Source organism: Dipodomys merriami, unplaced genomic scaffold (genome assembly GCF_024711535.1).
Source record: "Dipodomys merriami isolate MVZ:Mamm:240054 unplaced genomic scaffold, mDipMer1.0.p SCAF_35, whole genome shotgun sequence".
Lineage (NCBI taxonomy): Eukaryota > Metazoa > Chordata > Mammalia > Rodentia > Heteromyidae > Dipodomys > Dipodomys merriami.
Window position 1 is genome coordinate 12414095 of NW_027205048.1, and position 24387 is coordinate 12438481.

The 24387-nt window shown below is 48.9% G+C and overlaps 1 protein-coding gene across 7 annotated transcripts in view; it reads left to right on the plus strand.

Moving 5' to 3' along the window:
• The window catches only part of Tacc2 (transforming acidic coiled-coil containing protein 2), a 178711-nt gene extending 154324 nt beyond the window's left edge, over positions 1-24387 (plus strand). For 5 of the 7 annotated variants that reach the window (XM_069988205.1, XM_069988207.1, XM_069988204.1 and 2 more), the window contains 11 exons: positions 2020-2135; positions 3458-3629; positions 4798-4938; positions 5819-5908; positions 12184-12327; positions 12917-12993; positions 13999-14042; positions 19346-19506; positions 19751-19857; positions 20171-20291; positions 23841-24387. In XM_069988205.1, the coding sequence (XP_069844306.1) occupies positions 2020-2135; positions 3458-3629; positions 4798-4938; positions 5819-5908; positions 12184-12327; positions 12917-12993; positions 13999-14042; positions 19346-19506; positions 19751-19857; positions 20171-20291; positions 23841-23906 (1239 nt within the window). In that variant the 3' untranslated portion in view covers positions 23907-24387. The remainder of the gene's footprint in view (positions 1-2019; positions 2136-3457; positions 3630-4797; positions 4939-5818; positions 5909-12183; positions 12328-12916; positions 12994-13998; positions 14043-19345; positions 19507-19750; positions 19858-20170; positions 20292-23840) is intronic. The other 2 variants (XM_069988208.1, XM_069988209.1) reach the window with 2 other exon arrangements.

Genomic DNA, 24387 nt, shown 5'->3' on the forward strand with positions numbered 1-24387 from the left:
AAGTATTTCCCTAGACTGCCAGAGCTAGTCAGAACTTCTGCACAGTGGGGGTTTGGTGTTAGTTGTTTTCTGCAAGTTCTAGTCTTCCCTCCACATCCCTGGGTTTCTCATTCGTGAACTCAAACAACTAATGAATTAAAGTTTTTCTTTAGCTGGGGTCTGAGGATCACAGTTCAGAGCCAGTGTGGGCAGGAAAGTCCATGAGACTCTTTTCGCCAATTACCCGCCAAAAAAGCTGCAAGTGAAGATCAAGTGGAAGAGTACCAGCCTTGAGTGAAAAAGCTCAGAGACAATGCCTAGGCTCTGACTTCAAGCCCCAATAGTGACATCAAAGAAAAATATTTTTTTTTCTTTTTAAAAAGTTGTATCTGTACTAAACATGTATAGACATATTTACTTACTATTTTTCTATATAAATATATTGCATAGTGAATTTTTACATATTGTTCACATCCTGGGTAATGTAAGTAATCTAGAGATGATTTAAAGTACCCAGGAAAGGTGCATGCCACTTATATGCAAATGCGGCCATTTTACAGAAGGATGTGGCTATCTGAGGTCCCCTGGAACCAGTGGATGGATGTTCCCTGTGGATCGTGAGGGCTGACTAATTGTTTTAAATAACTTGAGTATTTGTTTGGGCCAAAAGCCTTGCCCCTCCCTCCTCGCATGTTAAGTCACTAACAACAGCCATCTTTGCCAGCTTTATAGCTGCTGCCTGGCATTTTGTTCTGGGTGTGACCTCTTTCTGTGCTACTGTCCAGCAGTGTCCTCATAGCCTTTGAGGTGCATGGCAGGGCTTGTTTGAGGCACTAAATGGCTGTGGACATGTCACACTCTTCTTTGTCTTGCTGTAAGTTGGTCTTAAATGCTGGAGTTGCTACACCTGGACTTCAGGCCAGGCAGGACAATGAGCCCCGGTAGACCTAGACTAAAATGACCGCCCCTGAGTAATGCACTGAGCATTGACACTGTCCCTCAGTACGTTTCCTGGAGTGTGGCTTGCCCCTGAGGTCACAGTGCGTCCCCAGTATGTGACACTGTGTACTGAGGGGGATATCATTTCCTATTCGAGTGGAGCTGTCATCTGCTGGACATTAATGTAAGGGGATTGAAACCACAAGAGACCCCTGCTTGTGATATCATTTCCTATTTGAGTGGAGCTGTCATCTGCTGGACATTAATGTAAGGGGATTGAAACCACAAGAGACCCCTGCTTGTGCTGGCTGGTACTCTGGGAGCCTTGTGGCTGAGGTGGTCAGGAATCAGGGATGGTCGTGCTGAGGATGAGGATGATGACAATGATGATGATTAGCTTACATTTCTTAGAGAAGGATTTCACTGTCCAGAAATTTTCTTTTTGTTGGTTCAGATCAGTATAGCAGCTTCCTTGGGGACCCACCAGGGCAGTAGAGGGCTCTCTGGGTTCCTAAGTCAGCACTCAAAGCCTTGGAAGGAGTCTAGCCTCGGCCCCTGTGAACCTAACTTCCTTCCCCTTAGCTGCATACCATAAGCCCATCCATGTCCCGGCCCAGCCGAGCATCTCTGCAGGCTCTGAATGTACCTGGACACTCAGCTTTGTCTAGGCCTTTCCAGCTGGTCCTCTCAAGCCCAGCTCAGATTTTGTTCTCTTTTTAGTCCTTAGTGGTGTGCTTGTCAGCAGGCTGGCCTCCCCCTTGCTGGGGTCTCGCCATAACCCCTGTCGGTCCTCAGAGCCCGCATGCTGTCGGGCCCTGATAGCATGGCCAGTGAGTGGGATGGCTGAAGACTGCCCATGGAGGTGCGGTCTGGACCTTCTCACCTTGCTGGCATTCCATCCCCCAGTGGGTCCCGTTTTCCCTCTTTCCCCCGTCCCCTGCCAGCCAGCCCTCACATCTCCCTCTCCTCCAGTCACTCAAGAGCAACCAAGTGTTTTCCCTAAATAACTGAAGACGTATTTGCTCCCACTGATGACGCTCACTTTGATTCTCATCCGGGTGATGCCTGTGCCCAGGCTGACGCAAGCCTCTCTTCCCTCAGCAGGAGGATGACACCCTGAAGAAGCAGGCCTTGTACCTCATGTTTGACACGTCTCAGGAGAGCCCCGTCAAGTCTCCTCCCGTCCGGATGTCAGATTCTCCAACGCCATGTTCAGGGTATGACAATGAGGGAGTTACAGATCAGCCATGAGCCCTAGCTCCCACGCGTCTTCACCCTGCTGTCCTGACTTCATTCCACTCATGCACAGTCAGACAGACCCTGACCCTGACTCAGACCCTGACCCAGGCAGACCCATTCCATCCTCTGCCACACAGACACAGGTGCCCTGGTTCTGTTGCTGGAGACCCTGTGGACGAAGGGGAAATCCTTTCACAGATGCCTGAGCAATTCACATTCAGTGTTCTGCTGGCATTTGTCCAATGTGGAATAGCATTCAGAACCCTGAGTCTCTAGCTGGGTGCTGGTGGCTCACTCCTATAATCCTAGCTGCTCAGGAGTCTGAGAGCTGAGCATCACTATTTGAAGCCAACCTGGTCAGAATCGTTTATGAGACTCTTTATCTCTAGTTAACCAGTAAAAAGCCCAAAGTGAAGGTATGGCTCAAGTGGTAGAGTACTAGCTTGCAGGGAAAAGGTCAACAGCATAAGGCCCTGGTTCAAGCCCTTGTACAAGTGCAACACACACACACACACACACACACACACAACCACACACACAACCACTCAAATTTCACCTCTACTTCTTATTGGCTGTGACCTAATGATAGTTATTTGACCCTCATATACTTCAGTTTCCCTAAGTATAAAGTAAGAGTCATAAACTGACCTCTTAAGGGATTTAGGGAACCCAAAGCAGGCCATCAGTCAAGTGTTGGGCACAAGCACCTGGCTTCCACGTGCCTGGTCTGACAAAGACAAGCATGATTTACGAGGGGTTCATGCTTGTGCTTGTCAGGGTTGGTGTTCTGACCAGGGCCCCGTTCGGCTGGGGAGGTGGGGACCATCCTCTCGCTGAGCTGCTGGCAATGCTCTTGCCTTGGTTTCTCACACTTACTCGGGACCCTGGAGAATGGAATCCAGGTAATGAAGTGGTATTAGTATAAAAAGAATGGTAGCACCCTATGATGGGCACTGTGGGATATTTTACATGCATCCCACATCTCATTTCATCTTCCCAAAGGTGCGTTGTCTTATAGGAAAGGAAACTGAGGTATGATGCCCAGTCTTTTCTCCAGAGCACACAGCCAAACAATAGGCTACCTGCTTAACTACCCGTTAGCCGGTGGCATCTGTGCCCTCCCTAGCCCTCCCTTATGGGTTGGCCTTGGGATGGGGCTGGACCATGAGATTGGGTGGCTGCTGGTAACCTAGCCTGGGGATGCAGCCTGGGAATTCTGGGATCCCTTGGGATACTGCTTCTGCTTGGTTTCAGTGGCTTTTCCAAGAGAGGACCCTGAAGCTGTCCTTTGCTTCCTCAGGTCAAGTTTTGAGGAGACTGAAGCTCTCGTGAACGCTGCAGTAAAGATCCAGCATCCTGTCACGTGTGGGCTCGCCTCTAACCAAGAGCCTCATTTGCAGGTGCCAGAGAAATCCTCCCAGAAGGAGCTGGAGGCCATGGCCTTGGGCACCCCGTCAGATGCCATTGGAATTGTAAGTGGAGGCAGAGAGGCTTGAGATCACCAGGGATGAGACTGGGCTCACTGGGTACCATCATCGCTCACCTAGCACCTGCCATAGGACCCCACCCTGGCCCCAAGACTTAGAGGAGACCCCACAGCGTAACAGTGAAGGGAAGGCCCTTCATACCCACTGTGGTGCTTGAGTGATTCTCACCTGAGTGCTTTGTTTACCCACGATTATTTGTTTTCTCTTGTTCTCCACCCCTCTCCCCTCGGAACTGGACTGGTCATCATGGAACCATGATTAGTCAGTCTCCACCTTTTCAGCCTCTGTGACAAGCACAGAAGTGTAGATCAGGAAACACCTTCCTTTTAGGCCCCAGCTGTTTTATTTTCTTTAATGTCAGTGATAGGAAAGTTCTCCTGCTTATAGACCAGGACAATGACCATTCCTTTCCCAGCTCCTGCCAGGGATTGCAGGACCCAGAGCCCTAGGCCAGAGACCTCACCCACCCCTCTCCCTGTGCCTTCTAGGTAAAGTGAATCTTATTTTTAGGTCTTTTGCCTCCCTCCTAGGAATCTCTAATCCAGTTTTGAAGCCATTGGTTCAGGGTGTTAGTTTTGTTCTGTAGTGGGAGATTTCATTTATCTCGTGCAACAAGCACTGAATGAATACCTGCCTGCTCTGTGTCTGGCAGCTAGTGAGTGAGGCGAAGGTCTATCTGTCAGTCCGTCTCACAAACAGATGCGTCTGTGGTTCCCTTCTAAAACTGGCTTCTGATTTCGAACTTTCTTAGCTACCAGGAGACACTTTTCCCTTTTATGTCATCTTTCCGTTTATTTAGATGACTTTTACTAAAACTGTCCTTCATCTGACATTTATACTTGGAGATATTTCCTTAACGGAGTTGTGTTACCCATTGGGATTTTTGAAATAGTGAAGTAAATTTGAACTTGATTCTCATCTTCAGTCTAGAGAGCGAAGGGAGCCTGTGGGTGGGGCGCACACCTAAGACCCAGCTTTGGGGGAAGGGTGGGCCTGCGCATCTCCAGCTGCCCGCAGTCAAGTATGGGCAGCTAATGATACTCCCTTAAACGTTAAGGCATTGGTCTCCATATGGATGCATTGGCCTTGCCTGGAACCAATACCACTCTCCTCTCCTCTATTTGTCTCCTGTGTCCTCTCTGCCGGCGGTCAGACATCTCCGGAGGGAGCCTTTGCCTCTGCTGACGCTCTCCTCAGCAGGCTGGCCCATCCTGCCTCTCTCTGTGGTGCACTTGACTATCTGGAACCTGACTTAGCAGAAAAGAACCCCCCAGTATTTGCTCAGAAACTTCAGGTTTGTAGTTCATGTGTGACCTTTTGGGAGTTTTGTCAAAACCTCAGTAGAGAATGAACCCCTAAGTGCCAAGTAAGCTGAGACAGGGACTTCATGAGGAAGCTCTGGGAATGTTCCAGATGGGACGACACCTGTGGTGTACTTCAGCCAGTGCTGTATGAATTGTGCAGTTACATATTGAACGAACCATTTCTGTTATGCTTTGGAAATTGGGTCCTAACAGTCAATTTTTCAGATGCATTGAAAGGCCCAAAGGCAGTAGGATTCACGCACTGAACCAAAGGCATTGGGTCGCCGTCCAGCCAGGCTGTCTAGATATACAAAGCAGTCTCAGATTCCCACTGAGATAGCATCTGGACTCAGCCTACATCTGGAACCCAAATGATTTATCTACCCTGTACTTGAAATTTGACAACTTAATCTGATATCCCCTGGACTCGAGCATTCAGCTCTAGCCTTGAGAGATGGTTAAACAGCCACGTGAGAGACATATATCCAGCCATCCCGGGAGGGTGGGGGGGGGGGGGTGATGGCCAACTCTATAAGAAACAGCAGGAAGGAAATCAAAGAATACGATTGTAGTTGACACTTTGATTCTATTTTAAAAATCTTCTTTTTCTGTCATCAGCTGATACTCTCTGACAGACATTCAAGGGTCATTTAAACAAACAAACATGACAACTATAAAGAGAACAGAAATTGAATGTTTATTTCATGATCTGCTGAGGTGTTCGTTGTGAGAGAAAGCCGAGCGTGTGTTTTTGCCAAGTACCTGTCATGGCGCATCTGTGTGGCACATTCATTTCTTGGATGTGGAATACATTGTGTCTGTCTTGCCGCATTTCCCTGCAATTTGCTCACACCCCAACCCCTTGGGCAGGAGGAGTTAGAGTTTGCCATCATGCGGATAGAAGCCCTGAAGCTGGCAAGGCAGATTGCCCTGGCTTCTCGCAGCCGCCAGGACACCAAGGTACCTGTTTGCCGCTGCAGTGCCCTGTGCTGCTACCTGGGAATGCTGTGTGTGCCACGAGATCCCAGGACTGCATCGCTAACCATCGGCCAGGCGGCCATTGTGGTGTCTGAACAAGTGTGACTTCCAAAGGGCTGAGTGTAACTCTTGCATAAATACACACTGCTTAACTGGAGAGCAAAGGAATGAGCAGAGGGCAGTGCTGCCCTGCCCCATAGACGAGGATTAGAGAAACCAGTGCAGAGCCTCAGGGTGTGGGATGATGGGGCGCTTAAGAAGGCTGGAATAAGATGGCAAAGCAGTTAGGGATTCAATTAAGGAATACTGGTTCAACAGAAAGAACAAAGTTACCTTTGAGGTTGCCTTTTTTCCTACGATGTCATTTGCCTCTCTGTGGAACTCTGCTGATTTCTAACAATTCACGTGTAACCTGACTGAGAATCAGTAGTAAGTAGCCAGACCTCCCTGGAGATGCTACATCATGCTGTAGATGAGGCTGCTGTCCTTTTGGTAAAATGATACACAGTTAACACACTTCATATTTTCAGAGTCAGTGGTTCCTGTCACAGCTGCCCCACCTGCCACAGCCTCAGACAACACACACACACAGATGGCACAGAATTGTTTTTGGTTTTGTTCTAATATTGGGGCTCGTGCCCAGGGTGTCTTTCTGTCACATGGTGTTTTTGCTCATGGCCGGTGTTCTACCACTTGAGCCACAGTCCATTTTTGGCTTCTTGCTGTTTAATTGGAAACAACTGTCTCAGATTTGTCTGCTGGGACTGGTTTCAAACCGTGGTTCTAAGATCTCAGTCTCCTGTGTAGCTAGGAATATAGGCATGAACCCTTAAATAAAACAAAACCAAAGAAGGCAGCAGGCTCTTTGGTCTATGGATCGTAGCCCCTGCTTTGTGAGTGGAGTGTGACATTCACAGGGCAGGTAGAACTCTTTCTGCTTAGGTTTGAGGTCATCTTTCTGAACAGGTTGAATGAGTTGCTGCTGAGAGCATGCAGAAGCTGTGTGTGTTTCTCTCAGGAGGCCAGTGAGCCGAGGTCTCTGAATATGGCCTTGGAATCCTCTTGTGTTCTGTGTCCTTGAGCCTCGGATGAGCCTAGATTTTTCCAGCTGTGAGAAGAGGCTTACCACGGGAAGGACCACACCTGTGGAAAGTAGCCTGGAGCCTGGCACAGAGTAGGTGTACAATAAAGGAGGGAGCTATGGTTAGCTAGCATTGTATGTCTGCTTCTTATGTGATCAGATGCTCACAGCATCTCATTTTGTCTAAGGGCATAGAGCCACCGGGGTACCCAAATGCGACATTGCCCGTCATCTCAAGTACCAGATCATCTGGAGAGACACTTCTTGGTTCAGGAGCAGGTGCTGTTTCACTCAAAAGGGTGCAGTTTCACCTGTGGACTAGCCCAGCAGAAGTCCCTCCCAGACATAGGGGGTAGTCTCACCATGAGTCTCCAGACTGAGAACTGTGGGATTCAGGCAGGGACAGGGGAAAAAAATGCAGTTTGTTGATGTCTTTGATATTGCTGCCATGCCTGTGGCATGAGCTGAATTTCCATGAAAGGGAGATTTTCAGAAAGCCTTAAGTAGTGTGGATTTCCCCTCTGCTAGATGTAGTTCTTGATATTCTTGTGGAATGGCTTAAAGAAAGAGGGAATTGCCTGAGGTTCTGCCACTATAAATAGCATATTCCTGGTCAGGAAAATCAAGGGGCAGAAATGAATGCGTCCTGGTAAGTGGCATAGTAGGTTGTGAAGGAAGTGTTCTGGGATACCACGGAAACCCCGTCCCTTTGTCTGAGACCGTGTCAGAGATGGTCCCTGGAAAACAGACAGATCGTTGACTTCCCCTTAGTCATTGTTGTTTTTTTTTGTCAGACCATGTGTCTTGATTTTGATTTAGGAAGAAATGCCACATGGATCCACTAAGTGTGGGCTGGAGAAGCAAACCAAGCCACATCCTGATGCATTTCAGACATACATGCAGAAGGGAATAGCCCATTAAGGTAGAACAGTCTTGGAGGATAAGAAACATTTGTGTCTACCGTAGCATTGTATTGCTTTTGGAAAAATACATGATCTGCTGGCTGTGGCCCTTAAACAGTTTGCTCTTGTTATCCAGCTAACCCAACAATGGTCCATTGACCTCAAAGCAAGTAGGGCCCCTGTGGTTTTCTTTCTCATATAACTGTGTGATGGCCCCTTTAATTCAGCTGCAGGTGACCTAGTCCCATCTCTTTGTAGCACAGCCTTAAGCTGATGCTGACACAAAAATGAAATCACTCGGAGCAAAGAATATCATGCAGGTGGGATGTCCAGCAGCAGGGAATTGGGGAGGGGAATCTGGCTGTTCCTGAGAGCCTCCTTCTACGGATGTTTCTTCTTCGATTGATAGCTGAGCCAGCCTTTAGAAACTGTACGTAGAGGTTCTCTGGTGACTGGTTAGGAACCATTAGAAGTGACGAGTTCGGAGCTGGGCTGTTGGACTTTCTCCCACACACTTATGATGGACCTGGATTCAGTTGTGACCTCTGGGAAGTAAATCGGACCAGATCTCTGAGTTTGGTCTGGCAGTCCTGAGTCTTAACCCTAACCCAGGCTGGATGGAGCCTGAATAGCCTGTCTTTGGCTTTCCTGTGGGTGTGAGGCGTGGAGATAAAAGTTTAGTCTGTGTGTGTGTGAGACATTGTGTGGTGATCAGGTGACTTAGAAACAAGGTCACACAAATGGGAGCAAGTCCTGGCAGGAAGCACCTTGGCGAGGGGAGGGGCCATGAATCCTGTGTCTCCATCCCTCCAGGCATCCTGGCTCACCTGGGCAGGTGCCTGTATCTGACAAACCTCTGAACAGGAATTGGGTCAGGATCACCCTCCCACAGTGAGACACCCCAGCCACCATCTCCTACCAGCATTGGACAGTGAGTCCAAAGGACAGCGACTGGTGTGGAGGCCACTCGAGACGATGACTGAAGGCTAGTCCGTAGGCTTCTGCTTGTTTACCAGCTTTGAGAACATGTAGTCATTTCCGGAGCGTAGGTTTTAGAGTGAGGCATCTGTGTGTTGATACAGTGGTCAGGCCTGGCCGGTTTCTGCTGGTGCCCTGTGCAGAGTGGGCAAAGGTGTGGCCAAGCGCTTCCTGATGCGCGCAGTTACTGGCCTTCAGAGCCATCCGCTGTCAGACTTGAATGAGACGGCACTGGCTTAAGGCCATTCTCTTACATGGACCGGACCATGCGGCCCAGACACACCCAGGCCCTGCCCGGTGGCCCTAGCTCAGCTGGCCTGGGCCCTCTGGTGACAGTCAGCCCAGGGCAGCCACTTTGTGCCTCTCCTGACCTCTGCGCTGTACTTTGAATGCCCTGCCATCAACCTCTCACTGCTCAGGGCCACATATTCTGCTTGGTGCCAGCCTTGAAGCCCGGCAGTCGGGAACTGGCCACAGGAGAACTCTAAACCCAGCAGGCGACAGGATCCATCCCTGGCCGAAAAACCAGCAAGCCTCCAGACACAAGGCTGCAGGCATGAAGGGAGCGTCGGTGGTCTAGAGGCGCTCGTGAGACTCAAGGTGCGGATGCGGTGTCGGGGCTTTGGGAGCTGAGGCTTTGTCACATTTCAGTCTGTGATTGCTTTGGCTTTCTTTGGCCTCCCTGCAGTAACAAGTGGGGGATTGTGTGAGAGAAAGAAAGGTTAATCTAAAAATATCTGATCTTAAAATAACAGCGAGAGACAAACCTCTTAATTGCGGTTGAAAACAACTCTTGGTTGTAAGGAAAAACCAGGCTGTGCACCATGAATTTCATCAACAAGCAGATTGTGGATAAAGGTAGTCGTTCATGGGCTGGGAATGTGGCTTAGTGGTAATGTGCTTGCCTAGCATTCATGAAGCCCTGGGTTTGATTCCTCAGTACCACATACACAGAAAAAAACAGAAGTGGTGCTGTGGCTCAGGTGGTAGAGTGCTAGCCTTGAGCAAATGGAGCTCAGGGACAGTGCCCAGGCAGAGTTCAAGCTCCAGGACTGGCAAAAAAAAAAAAGGAGTCATTCATGTAAGTCCTAAAACCATTTGTCTCCTTGTCGAAGATACCAGGTGACTGGTGAAAGGTCACAGTGAACTATTCTGGAGGGTTCTATGGCTTTGAATTCACTCCCTGTTTTATTTATTTACTTTTCATTTCTTTCCTTGCTTGACAAAAGGACTTTAGGCAGCTTGAAGATTAGTATTTTCTTCATTGGTCCTATGTAGCTCCTGTTCAAGGTGACACAAGTTAATCTTCTCGTGTGCATCAGAGATGGCTTGTTTTGGGTTGGAGTTGGATCTCATTTGAGATTGCAGGCCAAAGCTTTCCCATCCTCTGGGTTTTCATCTTTAGAAGGACCAGGCTGACTCTGGCAGCTCCAGTGTTCTTGTTTTTCATTTTGAAATTTTCTGTTCTGATTTTTGAAAGAAGACATGTGATCGTGACAGGAACATTTTGTTTTCTTTGTAAGTCCTCTTGGGAGGGTGAACCTGCTACCGAATCCATCTAAGCATTGAGACTGAATCTCTAGGTATACTTTTCCAGCTACTTCTTTGAAGTTTCTAGTATCGGTAGAATGATGCAAACGGTCTCACACAGCAGAGATGAGCCTCTGTAAGTGTCCCTTGTGGCTTGTGGCGCTTCTTCTCCTGAATTTGGAAGCTGCTAGCTGGTGCCTGTCAGGAGTCCTAGGAACGGAGGCCTGTGGAAGACAGGAGGCCAAGAAGATTGAGGGACACGTGACACGTGAGCTAGTAGCTGGGGTGTGGTTGGCCTGCATTGCGTGCTCCTGGCTCCGAGCAAGTGCTCAGCGGGAAGCCATATTAGAGTGTATCCAGAGATGCAAGGCCAGGCTGGGACGGCAAGGTCCAGGTGACAGGCTCTGCTCCAGGACAAGCTAATCTACTGAGCGCACTTTGCATGTGGACAACTAACAGGCCCTAACTCAGTAACCACCAGTCCTATTCATTACACCTCTGCCTATGTTTTCCAGCCCGTGTCCCTGCCCCGGCCCTTCGCCCCAGTATGTGGTGTGTACACGTGGCTGTTCCTGTCTTTATAGTGATCCCACTCACAGGCCTTCAGGCCCTTCTCCAGACTGCTGGCCTTCCAGTCTCATCTGTTGCCCTTTATCAGCCCTCAGCCTCCTGACCTCTCTACTGCACTGTGGTGTTCTGTTCACTGCTCAAGTTGCTTTCCTAATCTCTCAAGGAACGAGCAGTTCCACTCTGCCCATTTGGCCACTGTCACCTCAGCCTGAATTGGACTGTCAACTAAGATGGATGTCACGTTGGCAGCCACGAGGTTGGCACCGTGAGGTTAATGAATAGGACTGAGAGTGGTTGGTTGGTTTGGTGTTTCTTTTGCTGTAGAGTTAGGCTGACAAGGTAGAGTTAGGCCGACAAGCCTGGCTGTGCTAGCTGATGAAGCTTCTAATAGCTATTGTAACTGGGCTGCAAATTTTCAAGCATTTTGTGTGAAAGGAAGGTATGGCTGGCCCTTGCTCACCTCTTTGAGGCCTAAGAGGCTCAAACCAATGTCCATCAGGGGAGGGAGGGGACCAAATGACTCGTGGGTCTGGTCCACAATTTTCAGTGTAGAGATTGACCCAGTTTTCAAGCTCCTCATTGCATAACAGACCTACGGGCAGGGCCAACATCACTCCCAACTCCAGCATAACTCTGACATGCAGAAACTCAGGTTGTTGGAGTCAATAGGGTTGACAGCAATGTAAGTTCTGTGTGCATCACATGTGTCCACGGGGAGCCACCCAGATGTCACCTCTCCCCCTCCCCAAATTGAAATGTATCTAGTCTCAGGAAAATAATCAGATCTGGGGTTATTCAAAACTAAGTAAACCTAGACTTAGATTCAGTATTGGTCACCAGCAAGACTCATGTGGACGTGGAGCCCATTAGATAATAACTCCAGTCCTTACACATTGTGCCGAGTGGCTCTCTGACTGATAAATGGCAGTGATAAGCAGGCACCAGACACACTCAGCTCCCAGGGCTTCTGCATTAGCCCCTTTGTCAGGTACAGAATGATGGATCTCCCTCCACTGCACCTGGCACTGCTCCATTCATTAGTCTGCATTTTCTCATCCTTCTGGTGTTCTTTGTTTGGAAGCCATGCAGCTGAGAGGATGAATGCGATTCATGACGTGATGAATGCCCTTGCCTTTGTCATCCCATTAAAGTTAACTGCTGTTTTTGTTTTGTTTTAATGTAAAACCATTCCACAGAGAGAGTCTGCGCACCCAGCCGATGTCTCCATCTCTAAAACCGCCTTGTACTCCCGCATCGGGACCACCGAGGTAGAGAAACCGGCAGGCCTTCTGTTCCCACAGCCTGACTTGGACTCTGCACTGCAGGTTGCCAGAGCAGAGGTACCGTGGCTTGTAGCGTGGGGGGAGGTGGCTCTGGTGGCTGTGCCACTCCTCAATAACATGTTTACCCACAGAGCTGGTGTCTTTAGAGACAGATTTTGTCTTCTGAATGCCACAGGCGCCAGGTGCCAGTGGCTCACGCCTATAATTCCAGCTATTCAGAAGGCTGAGAACTAAGGATCACAGTTCAAAGCTGGATCAGGATGAAAGTTTATGAGACTCTTATCAATTGGAGCTAAAATGATAAAGCACCAACCTTCAGCAGACATCGAAGAGACAATGCCTAGGCCCTGAGTTCAGTCCCCAGTACTGGTACAAAAAAAAAAAGATCTGAATGCTGCAGGCAAGCTGTGTGGCAAATGGTGGGGTTTGTTCATGAGCACAAATGTCTTTGTCCATTTATTGCAACAGGAAGCACTGCTTCCCAGTGGGCCTTGAGAAGTCTCGTTTCTGGCTTCTTTCTTCCTGCTTAGGGAAGTTCTCTGAATACAATTAGGGTTTGGTGCAGGAAGTTGTGATTCCATATTTATTTGATGTCGACTGGATCTGGTCAGGTCTGAAATTAACCTTCTCTTCTTCTTCATCCTAGGTCATCACCAAGGAGAGAGAGGTCTCAGAGTGGAAAGATAAATATGAAGAAAGCAGGCGGGAAGTGATGGAAATGAGGTGAGTTGTGGAGTTTGGGCTGCCTGGTGCCCAGAGATGCTGAGCTGTGGTTTGATAATGGCTTTGACTGGGGTGTGACTTTTGGATAGTGTCTTCTATAGGTGGCGTCCTCTTTTCTTTATTTATACAAAGCATATTTTTACAAGAGTAATTTCATTTTATCACTATGATTAAAATGGAGTTCACAAATGCAATCTCATAAGTATATGAACAGTGGAAAATCTCCCCCACCAGCTTCTACTTCTCAACCCAACTTTTGGGGGTTGAAAATCATAAGTGATTTGTTTTCATTTGTTTGTGTGGCATGGTAGAAGTAGGGTCTCCAGCATGTAACATACAGCGCACTTAATTGCAGTGGCAAGGGCTGGTTTATTATCAGAATAATAAACTAGGGTTCCTAGCTCTGCTGCTTTGTGACTGCCTGTGTCCCAGCATCATCCTCAGTAATGCTGGGATCACTGAAGAGACAGTCTGTAAGGTCCCTGTGAGGACAAGATGAAGAGAAAGGGCACAGAGACACTCTGAGGCCTGTGGTGCCCCCACCCTTCCGTGAAGATGTGAAATTCCATCACAGCTTTGTGATTTTGGGATGCGAGGGGGGATCAGTTAATCGTGGGGAACTTGGGAAGAACCCAGTGAACCCCTGTCGTGGTTACCTTTCCTGGCTGTGAGGTTACCTGTGCTTGGGGTGGGGGTTGTTTCTGCCCTCGGGAAGCTGGGGTGAGCTGCCCTGTAGCTGTGAAGCCCCTTTCCGCCTCATTGAAGCCCCTTCCGGCTGGGTGGTGTCAGGGTCTGCATGGCAGGGAGCTGTGCGTTTGGATCAGGCTCTAGGAAAAGGAACCCACTTGGTGTGCAAGGAGAAGACTTAGGGTAGCCCTGCTATGTGAAGCCAGCCTGGTCCTGTTGTGTGGTGGGGTCACACTGTGGAATACCGGGTCCCAGCACGATGTGAGCTTAAACACTGCCCTGTTCTTGGAGTCTGATCTGCGTCTGCTTTTCCTGCAGGAAAATCGTGGCAGAGTACGAGAAGACGATTGCACAGATGATAGGTAGGTACCTGCCCAGGCGCAGACCTGCCTGTGGTTTCTGAATGGGGGAGGGGAGCGTGAGGGTCGGGGGCTCAGAGCCAGCTCCTGGGAATCAGCCCGAAGAGCGACGCCTGCCAGAAGAGCTTTCCATTGTCCCTGCTCATGAACTCCGACCTCCGTACACACCATTTGATTCAGCCAGGGCCTGTCTCCTCTTGAGGAAATACACTAGGGTTGGGTCCTAGTGTACAGGAATAGAGGAAGCAAGTTCCTAAACCCTAATTTAGTGTAATCTTAATGAACAGAATCCTCTGCTCAGCTTTTATATATAGGTTTGGAGCCACTGCCTAGAGTCCTCCTTAACACAGGGCCCTGACAGCCGGTGCTGGCAGATTGCTTTGGTCCATAATAAAAGAAAGCCTCTTAGCTGGGTGCTGGTGGCTCACACCTCTAATCCTAACTGATCAGGAGGCTGAGATCTGAGGATCAAAGTTCAAAGCTAGCCCAGGCAGGAAAGTGAGACTCTTAGCTTCAATTAATCACCAAATAGATGATAGATAAGTAGATAGATAGATAGATAGATAGATCGATAGATAGATAAAAGTCAAGTCAGAAATGGTGCTGCGGCTCAAATGAGACAGTGTAAGCCTTGAATGCAAAAGCTTGGGATAGCACCTAGTTCCCGAATTCAAGCCCCAGGACCAGCACCAAAAACAAAGCAAAAACAGAAAGGAGGAAAGAAGGAAGGAAGGAAGGAAGGAAGGGAAGCAAGCAAGCAAGGAAGCCTCAAGTTACATACAATTGGAGCTTTTTTCTTTTCATTTTTTTTCTGTCTCTTCCTTTCTCTCTTCTTCCCTCTTCCTTTCTCCTTCCCTCTCCCTCTCTCCCCCTCTCCCTCCTCCTGTTTTTCTTCCTCTCCTTCCTTCTGTTCCTTTTCCTTCTTCTCCTTCTCCTTCTTCTGAAATTTACAGAAGATCCAAGCCTGAGATTTTACACTTAGGACCACAGTTCAGAAATGATGTTACAATTTGGAGGTCATATTTGTTTAGCTGTCTAGCTATCTATGTGTTTGCTTAGGGTCACGATAATCAGTCTTTTTAAAGTCCATTGCCTCTGAGGATTCGTGGGGTTAGCTCTCCACAGGCTGTGAACCAGGCAGATGATTCAGGCCTGACCCTGTGCTAGCAGACCAGCGCTTTGCTCCCACGTGGGACCCCCTGCCTTCCAGTGTGTCCCTGGGAACACAGACCAGGGGCCGCGAGGGTGCCGGTGCCGACAGTTGAGAACCTTCTGCTCTCAGGAGCGTCTGTTGCGGTGCATGGCCGCATTGGCCATTTCACCCCCAGCTCCGGAAGCTGCATGAATCTCCCGGCACATGCCTTCCATCAGAATGACATTTTTTGATATATGGCTGGGAGGATTTATGAACACATATGGATGAGATAAAGGTTAAAACTCTTGGAATTAAAAATACCAGTAAAAGCAGTCAGGATGAAGGATTTATGTCTTCCGATACATAGTATCTGGCACGTCCAGCACAACTTTTGGCCTCCTAAGAATTTGGGGATGTGAGGTCATCGTGTAAAGCTAGTGTAGCTCATCTGGAAGGCTGCCACATCTCATCATACGGTTCTGGTTTTGACCTTGGAGCTGGCCCTTGGGGAGGGGCGGAGTGGAGGTGGGAGACCCCGAGCTTTTGCTGTCATGCTTGGCTAGGGACATTGTTAGGAGCAAATACTCGCTCTTGGGAACTCACAGTGAAAACCTTGGCAGAGTGGCATGGCCTTATGGGAACGCAGGGCTAGCCGGCCCTGTTGATTGGCAGATGAGGGCAGCCAGAACATTTTCTTTCTTGCTTTTCTTTTCTTTTATTTATTTTTTTTTTTTTGCCAGTCGTGGTACCTGAACTCTGGGCCTGGGCGCTGTCCCTCAGCTCTGCAGCTCCAGGCTAGCGCTCTACCACTTGAGCCACAGCACCACTTCCAGCTTTTTCTGTTTGTGTGGTGCTGAGGAATCGAACCCAGGGCCTCATGCATGCAAGGCAAGCACTCTACCACTGAGCCACCTTCCCAGCTCCAGCCAGAACATTTTCAACCCAAGGCCATTTTGAGAGAGTTTGTGTAATGTGTTACCTACTTGGCCCTCCACAGATTGCTATCAGTCTCCCTCTTGCCTGGTGCTGGGGATCCTGGCCACATAATCCTCTCCCCCGTCAGTACCTGCTCTTCATTTGCCATCCCCTTTTCCAGAACTTTCCTTATCAGGAAAGTGGTATGTCTGCACTTGTCCCTGCCCCTGCCACAGTCCACTAGACATGTCAAGGTTCCTGTGTCCTTGATGTGAGGTATGACTGGAGCTGTCTGCTGTGGGCGTAAGTGCCTTCTTTGGGGGGAAGGTGTGAGGTTCTCTATATATGGAAACACGCCTGTGAACCTCATCTGGATTCCACATTTATCTAATCATGTTCACTCCTTTACCCAGGATCACTTGGGTTGCAGGAAACTCCAGTCTGAGCTCGGCAGCCCAGGAGCAGAGTGAATGTAAAAGCATTTTAAAGTTGACACCAGCTCATTCCACCCACGCTAGCTCTTCCTGGCTCCGTGGCTCCCACACGTCTTTTACAGATGTTTCAGCCCCAGGGTCACTGTCCCGTCTCTACTAACGCTCAAATAGTGGCTGTTCAGAATGTAATCCACCAAGAGAGCGCAATGCTTTCTGCCTTCCAGGTTGTTGCAATTGATTTTTCTTTTCTGCTTTCCTAACAACTGCCCTGATGATCTGTTTTGCTTCCATTTTTGTTGTTGTTGTTGTGGTTGTCGTTTTTTTTGCTTTTGCCCTACGCTTGCAAAACAAGCAGGCAAGCCTGGTAAGTAGACGCTCTCCCCCTCATTTGACCCCTGTCCATTGCCACCTGTGCTTGTGTTTTCTTTTGCTATTTCTTAGTTGTTATTTTTTTTTCTTTTTCTTTTGTGCTTTTGCTTCATTCCCTACCTGATTTCACAGTGTGTTGCCTGAAAAGCAGTGGTGCGGTCGGCGGCATTGTTCTGTTGTTGAGTCTTCTGTGTCTTTGGATTAAGTCTGATTTCCTGATTTTAAGAATCTAACTGCATTGGTCATGTAACAAAAGATTTATGCAGCCGTCTCATTACCTCAGTCTCCTGAACAATTCTATTTTTAAAAGTCCGGAAAGGAAACCTGAGGCAGGAGACTTCTTAGATCCAGGAAATCAGATGGGCTTGGTTTGATAAATGACTCTCTTAGCCTGCCCAGTGAAATGCGTATGTGGCCCTGAATCCGCCCAGAATGTACATTGAACAGCATGATGGGAACTGAGGAAGTAGCTAAAATGTCAGAGAATACAGACACGCATTTGGTCGCTAGTGGGACATGAAAATGCCCTGTTGAGGGGAGGATATGTGGCATGTAGGTCATTGGTGATTCTCTTCTGTTCCCTGTGTTAAAATGCTCACCATTTGACAAGCCATTGTTCTGCAGATTTTGCCATTCAAGTCTCTGCCACTCAGATTTGGGGGTGATAGTTTCAGGGCTCTTTGTAGACAGTGTCTCACCAACACCCAACGTTTCCTGGATGTCAAGGGCTCTATATTCAGCCTCTCCTTTACTCTTCCCCAAATACCCTGCGATAGATCAATGTCATCTCCTATTTTGGGGAGCGGGAAGAGACTGAGACCCACAGAGCTCAAAAACCTTGCTCAAGATCACACAGTTGGGAAGTATCAGAATCAGGATTTGAACCCCGGCTGTCAGACACAGGAGTTTGATCACTGTCCTGGTGGCTCTGGGCTGCTAGGAACAAGAGTGCTAAGGCCTCCAGAATCACAGAAGCAGAGAAAGAGGGATGGGGGATGTTTGGGGAGAATTCTGGTTCCCCGGGCAGGGCCCCCATCCTGCAGCACAGGGCTGGTTCCCCGCTCACCCAGTCCCCCCCTGAGTCAGAAGAGGGGGAACTCAATCTTGGTGCCCACTGACCAATTCCAATGGATCCTCACTAGTGAGAACCACCTCAAGTGGGAAATGAAGCTGTGTGACCTCATACAGCAAGAATACATCTAACTCAGGACATGGCAAGATGTCTATCCATCAGAAAACTTCTTAGCCCAAAGTAAAATCTCTCTATGATTATTACAGGAGAATAACGGGCTCGGGAGCAGAGAGGAAGCCTTTCCCATAGCTCCCAGGAGCTGACGGGATCAGAGTTTGGCGGGACTGGCCTGAGCCCTGGGAAGCTAAGGGACCTCTGGAGACCCAGGGCAGGAGCCATCCAGGAAACTGAGGCCATCAGGGCTGGAAAAGAGGACAGAGGGTGAAGGAGTCTGGACTTCATTTCCAGTGCAGAGGACGCTGTAGGAGGAGCTCTGTGCAGAACCGGTGGCCTAGTTCACACTTTAGGACACTTGGTCTGCTCTTGAGTGCTAGGGCTGGGCATTGAGTGAGGTTGGAGCTGCCCTTGCAGCCAGTGTTAGCAATGCCAGTTGTGATTTCCGTAGAAGCCAGCTCTCAGATCCAGTCCTGAGCCACAGACAACTTATTTCCCACCCCTTCCAGCCCTCCAGAGCCTGTTCTGCAACACAGACATGGTTTCCTAGACATGTGGGATAGGAGACTGACTTGGGATAGCAGAGGACCAGAGGTGGGCCAGAGAGCAGCATTCTAAACTGGGCCAGTTCAATTCCGGGCATCATGGAGAGACACATTTGCAGAATTATCTTTGTTTTGCCTGGACTTACACGCTTTCTGCAGCCAAGAAGATGTCAGGGTTGTCATGAGACAGAACTTCAGGGCAGAATGGGTTTTGTGGGCGTGTGTTTCTGGGATGTTTGAGAGATAAAGAAACCTTTTTCTCCCCCTGTGAACTTTTCTGTCTGTTTTGACAATACTTAGCAAGACCCACCTCTGGAACCCGTGCTATAACATGCTTATATCTTGCCTTCCCCAAAAGGGAGTAGAGGCATTCCATCCTCCCCCCTCCCCCCCATCCCCCGCCACTCCCCACCCCCGGATTTCTTTGGTGTAGGGGAAATAGAATTATCTGGGGTCTCCAGTGTAGAATTGCAAGGGCCTGCATTAATCAGGTTAATTCCTGTGCTGTGTGATACTGTGCAGGCTCTGGTCTAGGATGCAGAGGCTGTGGGTTCCTTACCTTTAGAGGCCATCTGGTAAGGCCCTGGAAAGTAGATTTGTTCCAAGGATTTGTAATGTACCTATTACGTAGGCTGAGTCATAGCTGAGGTCTCTGCTGGCCCCTAGAGACCCAGCTTGGACTCCACAGGCTCCATTGTCTGGCTTCTTGTCTCTCCTGCCAGAGGATGAGCAGAGAGAGAAGTCTGTGTCCCACCAAACAGTGCAGCAGCTGGTCCTGGAGAAGGAGCAAGCCCTGGCTGACCTCAACTCCGTGGAGAAGTCTCTGGCTGACCTCTTCAGGAGATACGAGAAGATGAAGGAGGTCCTGGAAGGCTTCCGCAAGGTATGCCCTCGTTCCCAGGCAGAGGAGGAGGCTGGGCATGCGCAGCGCACAGGCAGGAAGGGGCTGGGAGGGTCGGTGGGCACCTGAGAGAAGGAGGCCCCGCAGGTCCACGTGGAGTCAACTAAGGAGGAGGCTTTTCCAAGGCTGGGGAGTCAGTCAGTCAGACTTAGCTGTCTGGGGTTTACAGCATCAGAGTCTGTAGGTTTCTTCTCATGACCATAACCCTTGCCCCTTGCCATGTCAGAATGAAGAAGTGTTGAAGAAATGTGCACAGGAGTACCTGTCCCGTGTGAAGAAAGAGGAGCAAAGGTACCAGGCCCTGAAGGTGCATGCGGAGGAGAAGCTGGACAGGTAACTCAGGCCCTGCCAAGCTGGGAATCTGCATCCGACTTTGGTTTTGGGGAAGGGTGGCTGATCCACACACGTCTTTCAGCATGACTTGTGCTGGGGACACACTCTGAGCATCTGTTGTGGTAGTGGAGGACATGTGTAGTAATGACCAGGATTTCCAAAGAGTGGTGGTTTGGGGTTGGAGACTCTGGGTACCCTTCTCCACTCAGGCTTGAGTGGGTAAGGCTGGGTCCAGGCCCCTTTCTCTGCCTAGTGTTGGGAGGAGGGAGACATGGGATGGCCACCCACAGTGACAGAACTCCTGTTCCCTCAGGGCCAATGCTGAGATTGCCCAGGTGCGAGGCAAGGCCCAGCAGGAGCAAGCCGCCTACCAGGCCAGCCTGCGGAAGGAGCAGCTGCGAGTCGATGCTCTGGAAAGAACACTGGAGCAGAAGGTAACAGGATGAGAGTGGGGTCTGCAGGTGGTGGGGGCTGGCCCCCTGCCCTGAGGCCTGTCCATCAGAAAACGAAGGCAGGACTCGTGGGCAGAGCCACAACCATGGCAACATTTCAGTCAAGTTCATGCATCACACACTTGTGGCTCCCGGAAGATCCAGTTTAATGCCAGCCCTGTTACGGGCTTCCTTTCTGCCTTTCTTGCAACTATAGCCTATGTGAGTATTTCTTCCTGCTTCTTGTTCCTTTTCAACATTCATTCATTTATTTGTCAACTATTTGTTGAGCGTTTGTGATGTGCCGGGCATTGCACGTGAACCCTTGTATCCAACCCTGGCAGAGCAGAGGTGCCCGGTAACACAGTCAGTGGGCAGTGTCAGAGCCAGAAGGGTCCGGACGGCCGCTGGTCCCATGGACAGAGCCTCACTCAGGTCACTCAGCTTGTCCCTAGGTTTTTCTGATATCCACTCTAGAGCCGGCCCACCGTGGACACATCTCCCTGTGTCCCATGAGGAGATCTGTCACCCCAGCAGGTCCCTTCGAGCCTTGCTCTCGTAAATCTGAGGCTGTGTGAGCCGAGGCAGGTCCTTCCTTGGGCGGGTTTCTTGAAGGTGAGAGGTTTCCAGCCATGGATTCCCCTGGGAACATCAGAGACCCTGGTAGCCGGAGGCATTGGCATTCCTTGTGCCCTTCCTGCCAGTTGTTTGGGGGAGGGCGTCCCTTATGGGCAGATGGGCATTTAGGAGTCCAGCCTATGGCCTCTGCCATCCCAGACTAACAGGAATTTTAGTATGGTCCAGAGGGGCATCTGGGCCAACCAGCAATAACCTGGTGAGGACTAATTGTGACTGACTGAGGTGGCGTCTGACAAAAAGCCCAGGGAGTTAAGAAGTGGGGTTCTTGGTCCTTCACCTCAGTTTCCTTTAGATGAGTGAATTTCCCCAAGGTGTAAGTGTGACTCTAACCCAGGCCCACTCACTGGTGCTGGTTCTCCAAGCTCTTCCTGATTCTTCAGAATCCGGGCAGCTGGGCACAATGCACAGTTACTGTCCTCCTGCCTTTTCCTTTTCCTCTTCCTCGTAGGATGCAAATGACAAATTGGCAGCCGCCAAGGAGTTTAGTATTCAGATTGCATCTGAAAAAGAACAAGTTGAGGGGCTGGGAATATGGCTTAGCAGTAGAGTGCTTGCCTCACATGCATGAAGCCCTGGGTTCATTTCCTCAGTACCACATCCACAGAAGAAGCCTGAAGTGGTGCTGTGGCTAGAGCACTAGCCTTGAGCACAGAGAGGCTCAAGGTCAGTGCCCACGCCCTGAGTTCAAGCCCCAGGACTGGCTACAAATAAATAAAAATACAAAAGAACAAGCCTACTGGGCATGGTGGTGCACACCTGTAACTGCAGAACTCTGGAGGCTAAGACGACAGTCAAAAGGTAGAAACTAGTCTGGACTACATAGAAAGGAAGCAGGGTAGAGGAATGGAAAGGAGAAAGGGGGGAAGGAAGGAGAAAAGGAAGAGAAGGAAAAGGGAGGAAGGGAATAAAGGAAGGAACAAACAAAGGAAGGAAGGGGGAATGAAGGAAGGGGGAAGGGAGGGAATGTAGATTATGTTGAATATGCCCGTTATGTTTATCCATATATGTTTTCTCAGCTCTAACCACAGAGACAAGCAATGCAGTCAGAGCAGGGAATACAAGCAGTTCTTCACTCATTGATAATTACTGAGTGCCATTGCAGTGTTAATGTTTAGTTAGTGCACATAATTTATTACCTGTTGATAATCAGGGACTCCTAAAAAATGGAAAGTCCCCTTAAAATAAAGACCATCTTGGGGCTGGGAAGGTGGCTCACTGGTAGAGCGCTTGCCTTGCATGCATGAGGCCCTGGGTTCGATTCCTCAGTACCACATAAGCAAAAAGAAAAAAGCCCGAAGTGGCACTGTGGCTCAAGTGGTAGAGCGCTAGCCTTGAGCTGAATCGCTGAGGGACAGCACCCAGGCCCTACGACTGGACCCAAAAAATAAAAAATAAAGACCATCGTTTTGGGTAGCTAAGCAGTTGTTCGCTGAATGTTTCTGGGTGTGTAATGTAGCAGCACCTTGGAGATTGTCTATTTCCATCTATGTTTCTCAGGATTTAGTGGTGCTTAGATTGTACCCTGGTGTTGGGTAAAGCAGGAATCAGGATAGTCAGATGACTCCCTGGCCTGCTCAGACATTACTTTTGTTAAGGGAAGATAATGCTATGTTTTCTGGCCATACTGAAACACAAGAAGAAAGGAGCCTGGCCTGCACAGTTTGACAACAGGAAAGATAAAAATATGCCTACAAATACCATTTTATTTTAAACTCGATCTTTAGAGGAATGAGTTAATCACATGGCTTCTTCTCTAGAGGACCCTAATGACATAGAAGGGACCTCATCAGGGATAGAATTCCCCAGAGCTATTCTGTGTGCATGCATGAGACACTTCACCACATTGAGCTTTATAAAGACATTTCACGGTGTCTGCCTGTGACTCCGAAGAGTGACCCCATAGAGTACAAGGCTGTGGGTGTTGGTTAGAGCTTGGAGAATCTCCAGGCGTCTATTTGCAGTAGATTTCAGATACCTCTCATCTAGGAGTTGCTGCACCTCACTTTTAATATGCATGATAGCAAAGGTGCATAGAGCCTGCCCAACTTGAATTTCTATTCCAGACGGGCCACATTTGACCGGCTGTATGAACTTAAGCGAAACACCTAATGTCTCTGAGTCTCAGTTTCCTCACTAAATGTAATGAGGATAGTATTCACTTCCTTTCTTTCTCTTTTCTTTTTCAGTACTGGGGTTTGCAAGGCAAGCGCTCTACCACTGAGCTACCTTCCCAGCCGGAGTACTGGGGTTTGAACTCAGGCCTTGCCTTACTCAGTGTGCTTGCTCGGTTGATGCTCTAACCCTTGAGCCACTTCTCCATCCTCTAGATCCCAGCCTCCTGAGTAGTTGGGATTGCATGTGGGAGCCACTGGCACCTGGCTAATGGTAACTTCTTTTGGTCAGGCACTGGTGGCTCACACCTGTTGTACTAGGAGGCTGAGATCTGAGGATCAAGATTCAAAGCCAGAGTAGGCAGAAAAGTTTGGGAGTCTTATCTCCAAGTAATCTACAAAAAGCCCACAGTGTAGTTTTGCCTCAAGCACCAGGCGCTGGGTGCTGCTATGTCTTCATGCTGATGAGTGGCTGATGTTTAAACTATTCCAGTAAGATGAGAAATCACCAGTGACAGCCAGCAGGAATGGCAGTGGCAGCAATAGCAACTTTTCACTTATTTCTTAGCTGTGACCACCTACATTTTAAGTAAAGATGAGGAAACTGAGGCTCAAAGAGATTCTGTAACCTGGCCAAGGTCTGGCTCCCAGTCATTTCTGTTGTTTGCTTTAGATGACTTTTGGGGTTGGGAGGGAGAGGACCCAGAAACTGACCAGAGCCCATCCCCATAAAGACCCTCAGGACCCTTCTGATTGGTCTGATTTCAAGCAGCAGGAACATCTTCCTTGTCTTCATTTTCAGAATAAAGAGATAGAAGAACTCACCAAGATTTGTGATGAACTGATTGCCAAAATGGGGAAAAGCTAACTTTGAACCAAATGCTTGGACTTGAGCGTTGCGTGCAATATGACCGTCGGCACACTGCTGCCCCTCCAGGATGAGGACAGGTTCTCTTCTCACCTTTTGTATGCACTACTGTACTTCTTCCTACGTAGAGTCGATTCGATTGTATGCAGTACTGAGGAGACTATCAAGATTTCTTGCTATTGGTTTGCATTTTCCTAGTCTAATTCATAGCAAGTTGACCTCAGAGTTCCTGTATCAGGGAGATTGTCTGATTCTCTATAATAAAAGACAAATTGCTGACCTTGGTCTTGCCATTTGTACACGACTTCCCAGGGTGAGCAGCTTTGGATTTACTACGAACATGTACAGCGTGCATAGGGACTCTTGCCTTAAAGAGTGTAAACTTGGCCTGCATTTGCTGATTTGTTTAAAAAAAACAAACGCATGTTTGGAATAAAATCCTCTATTGTAAATAAATTTTTTTCCTTTGGATCTTGGCAAA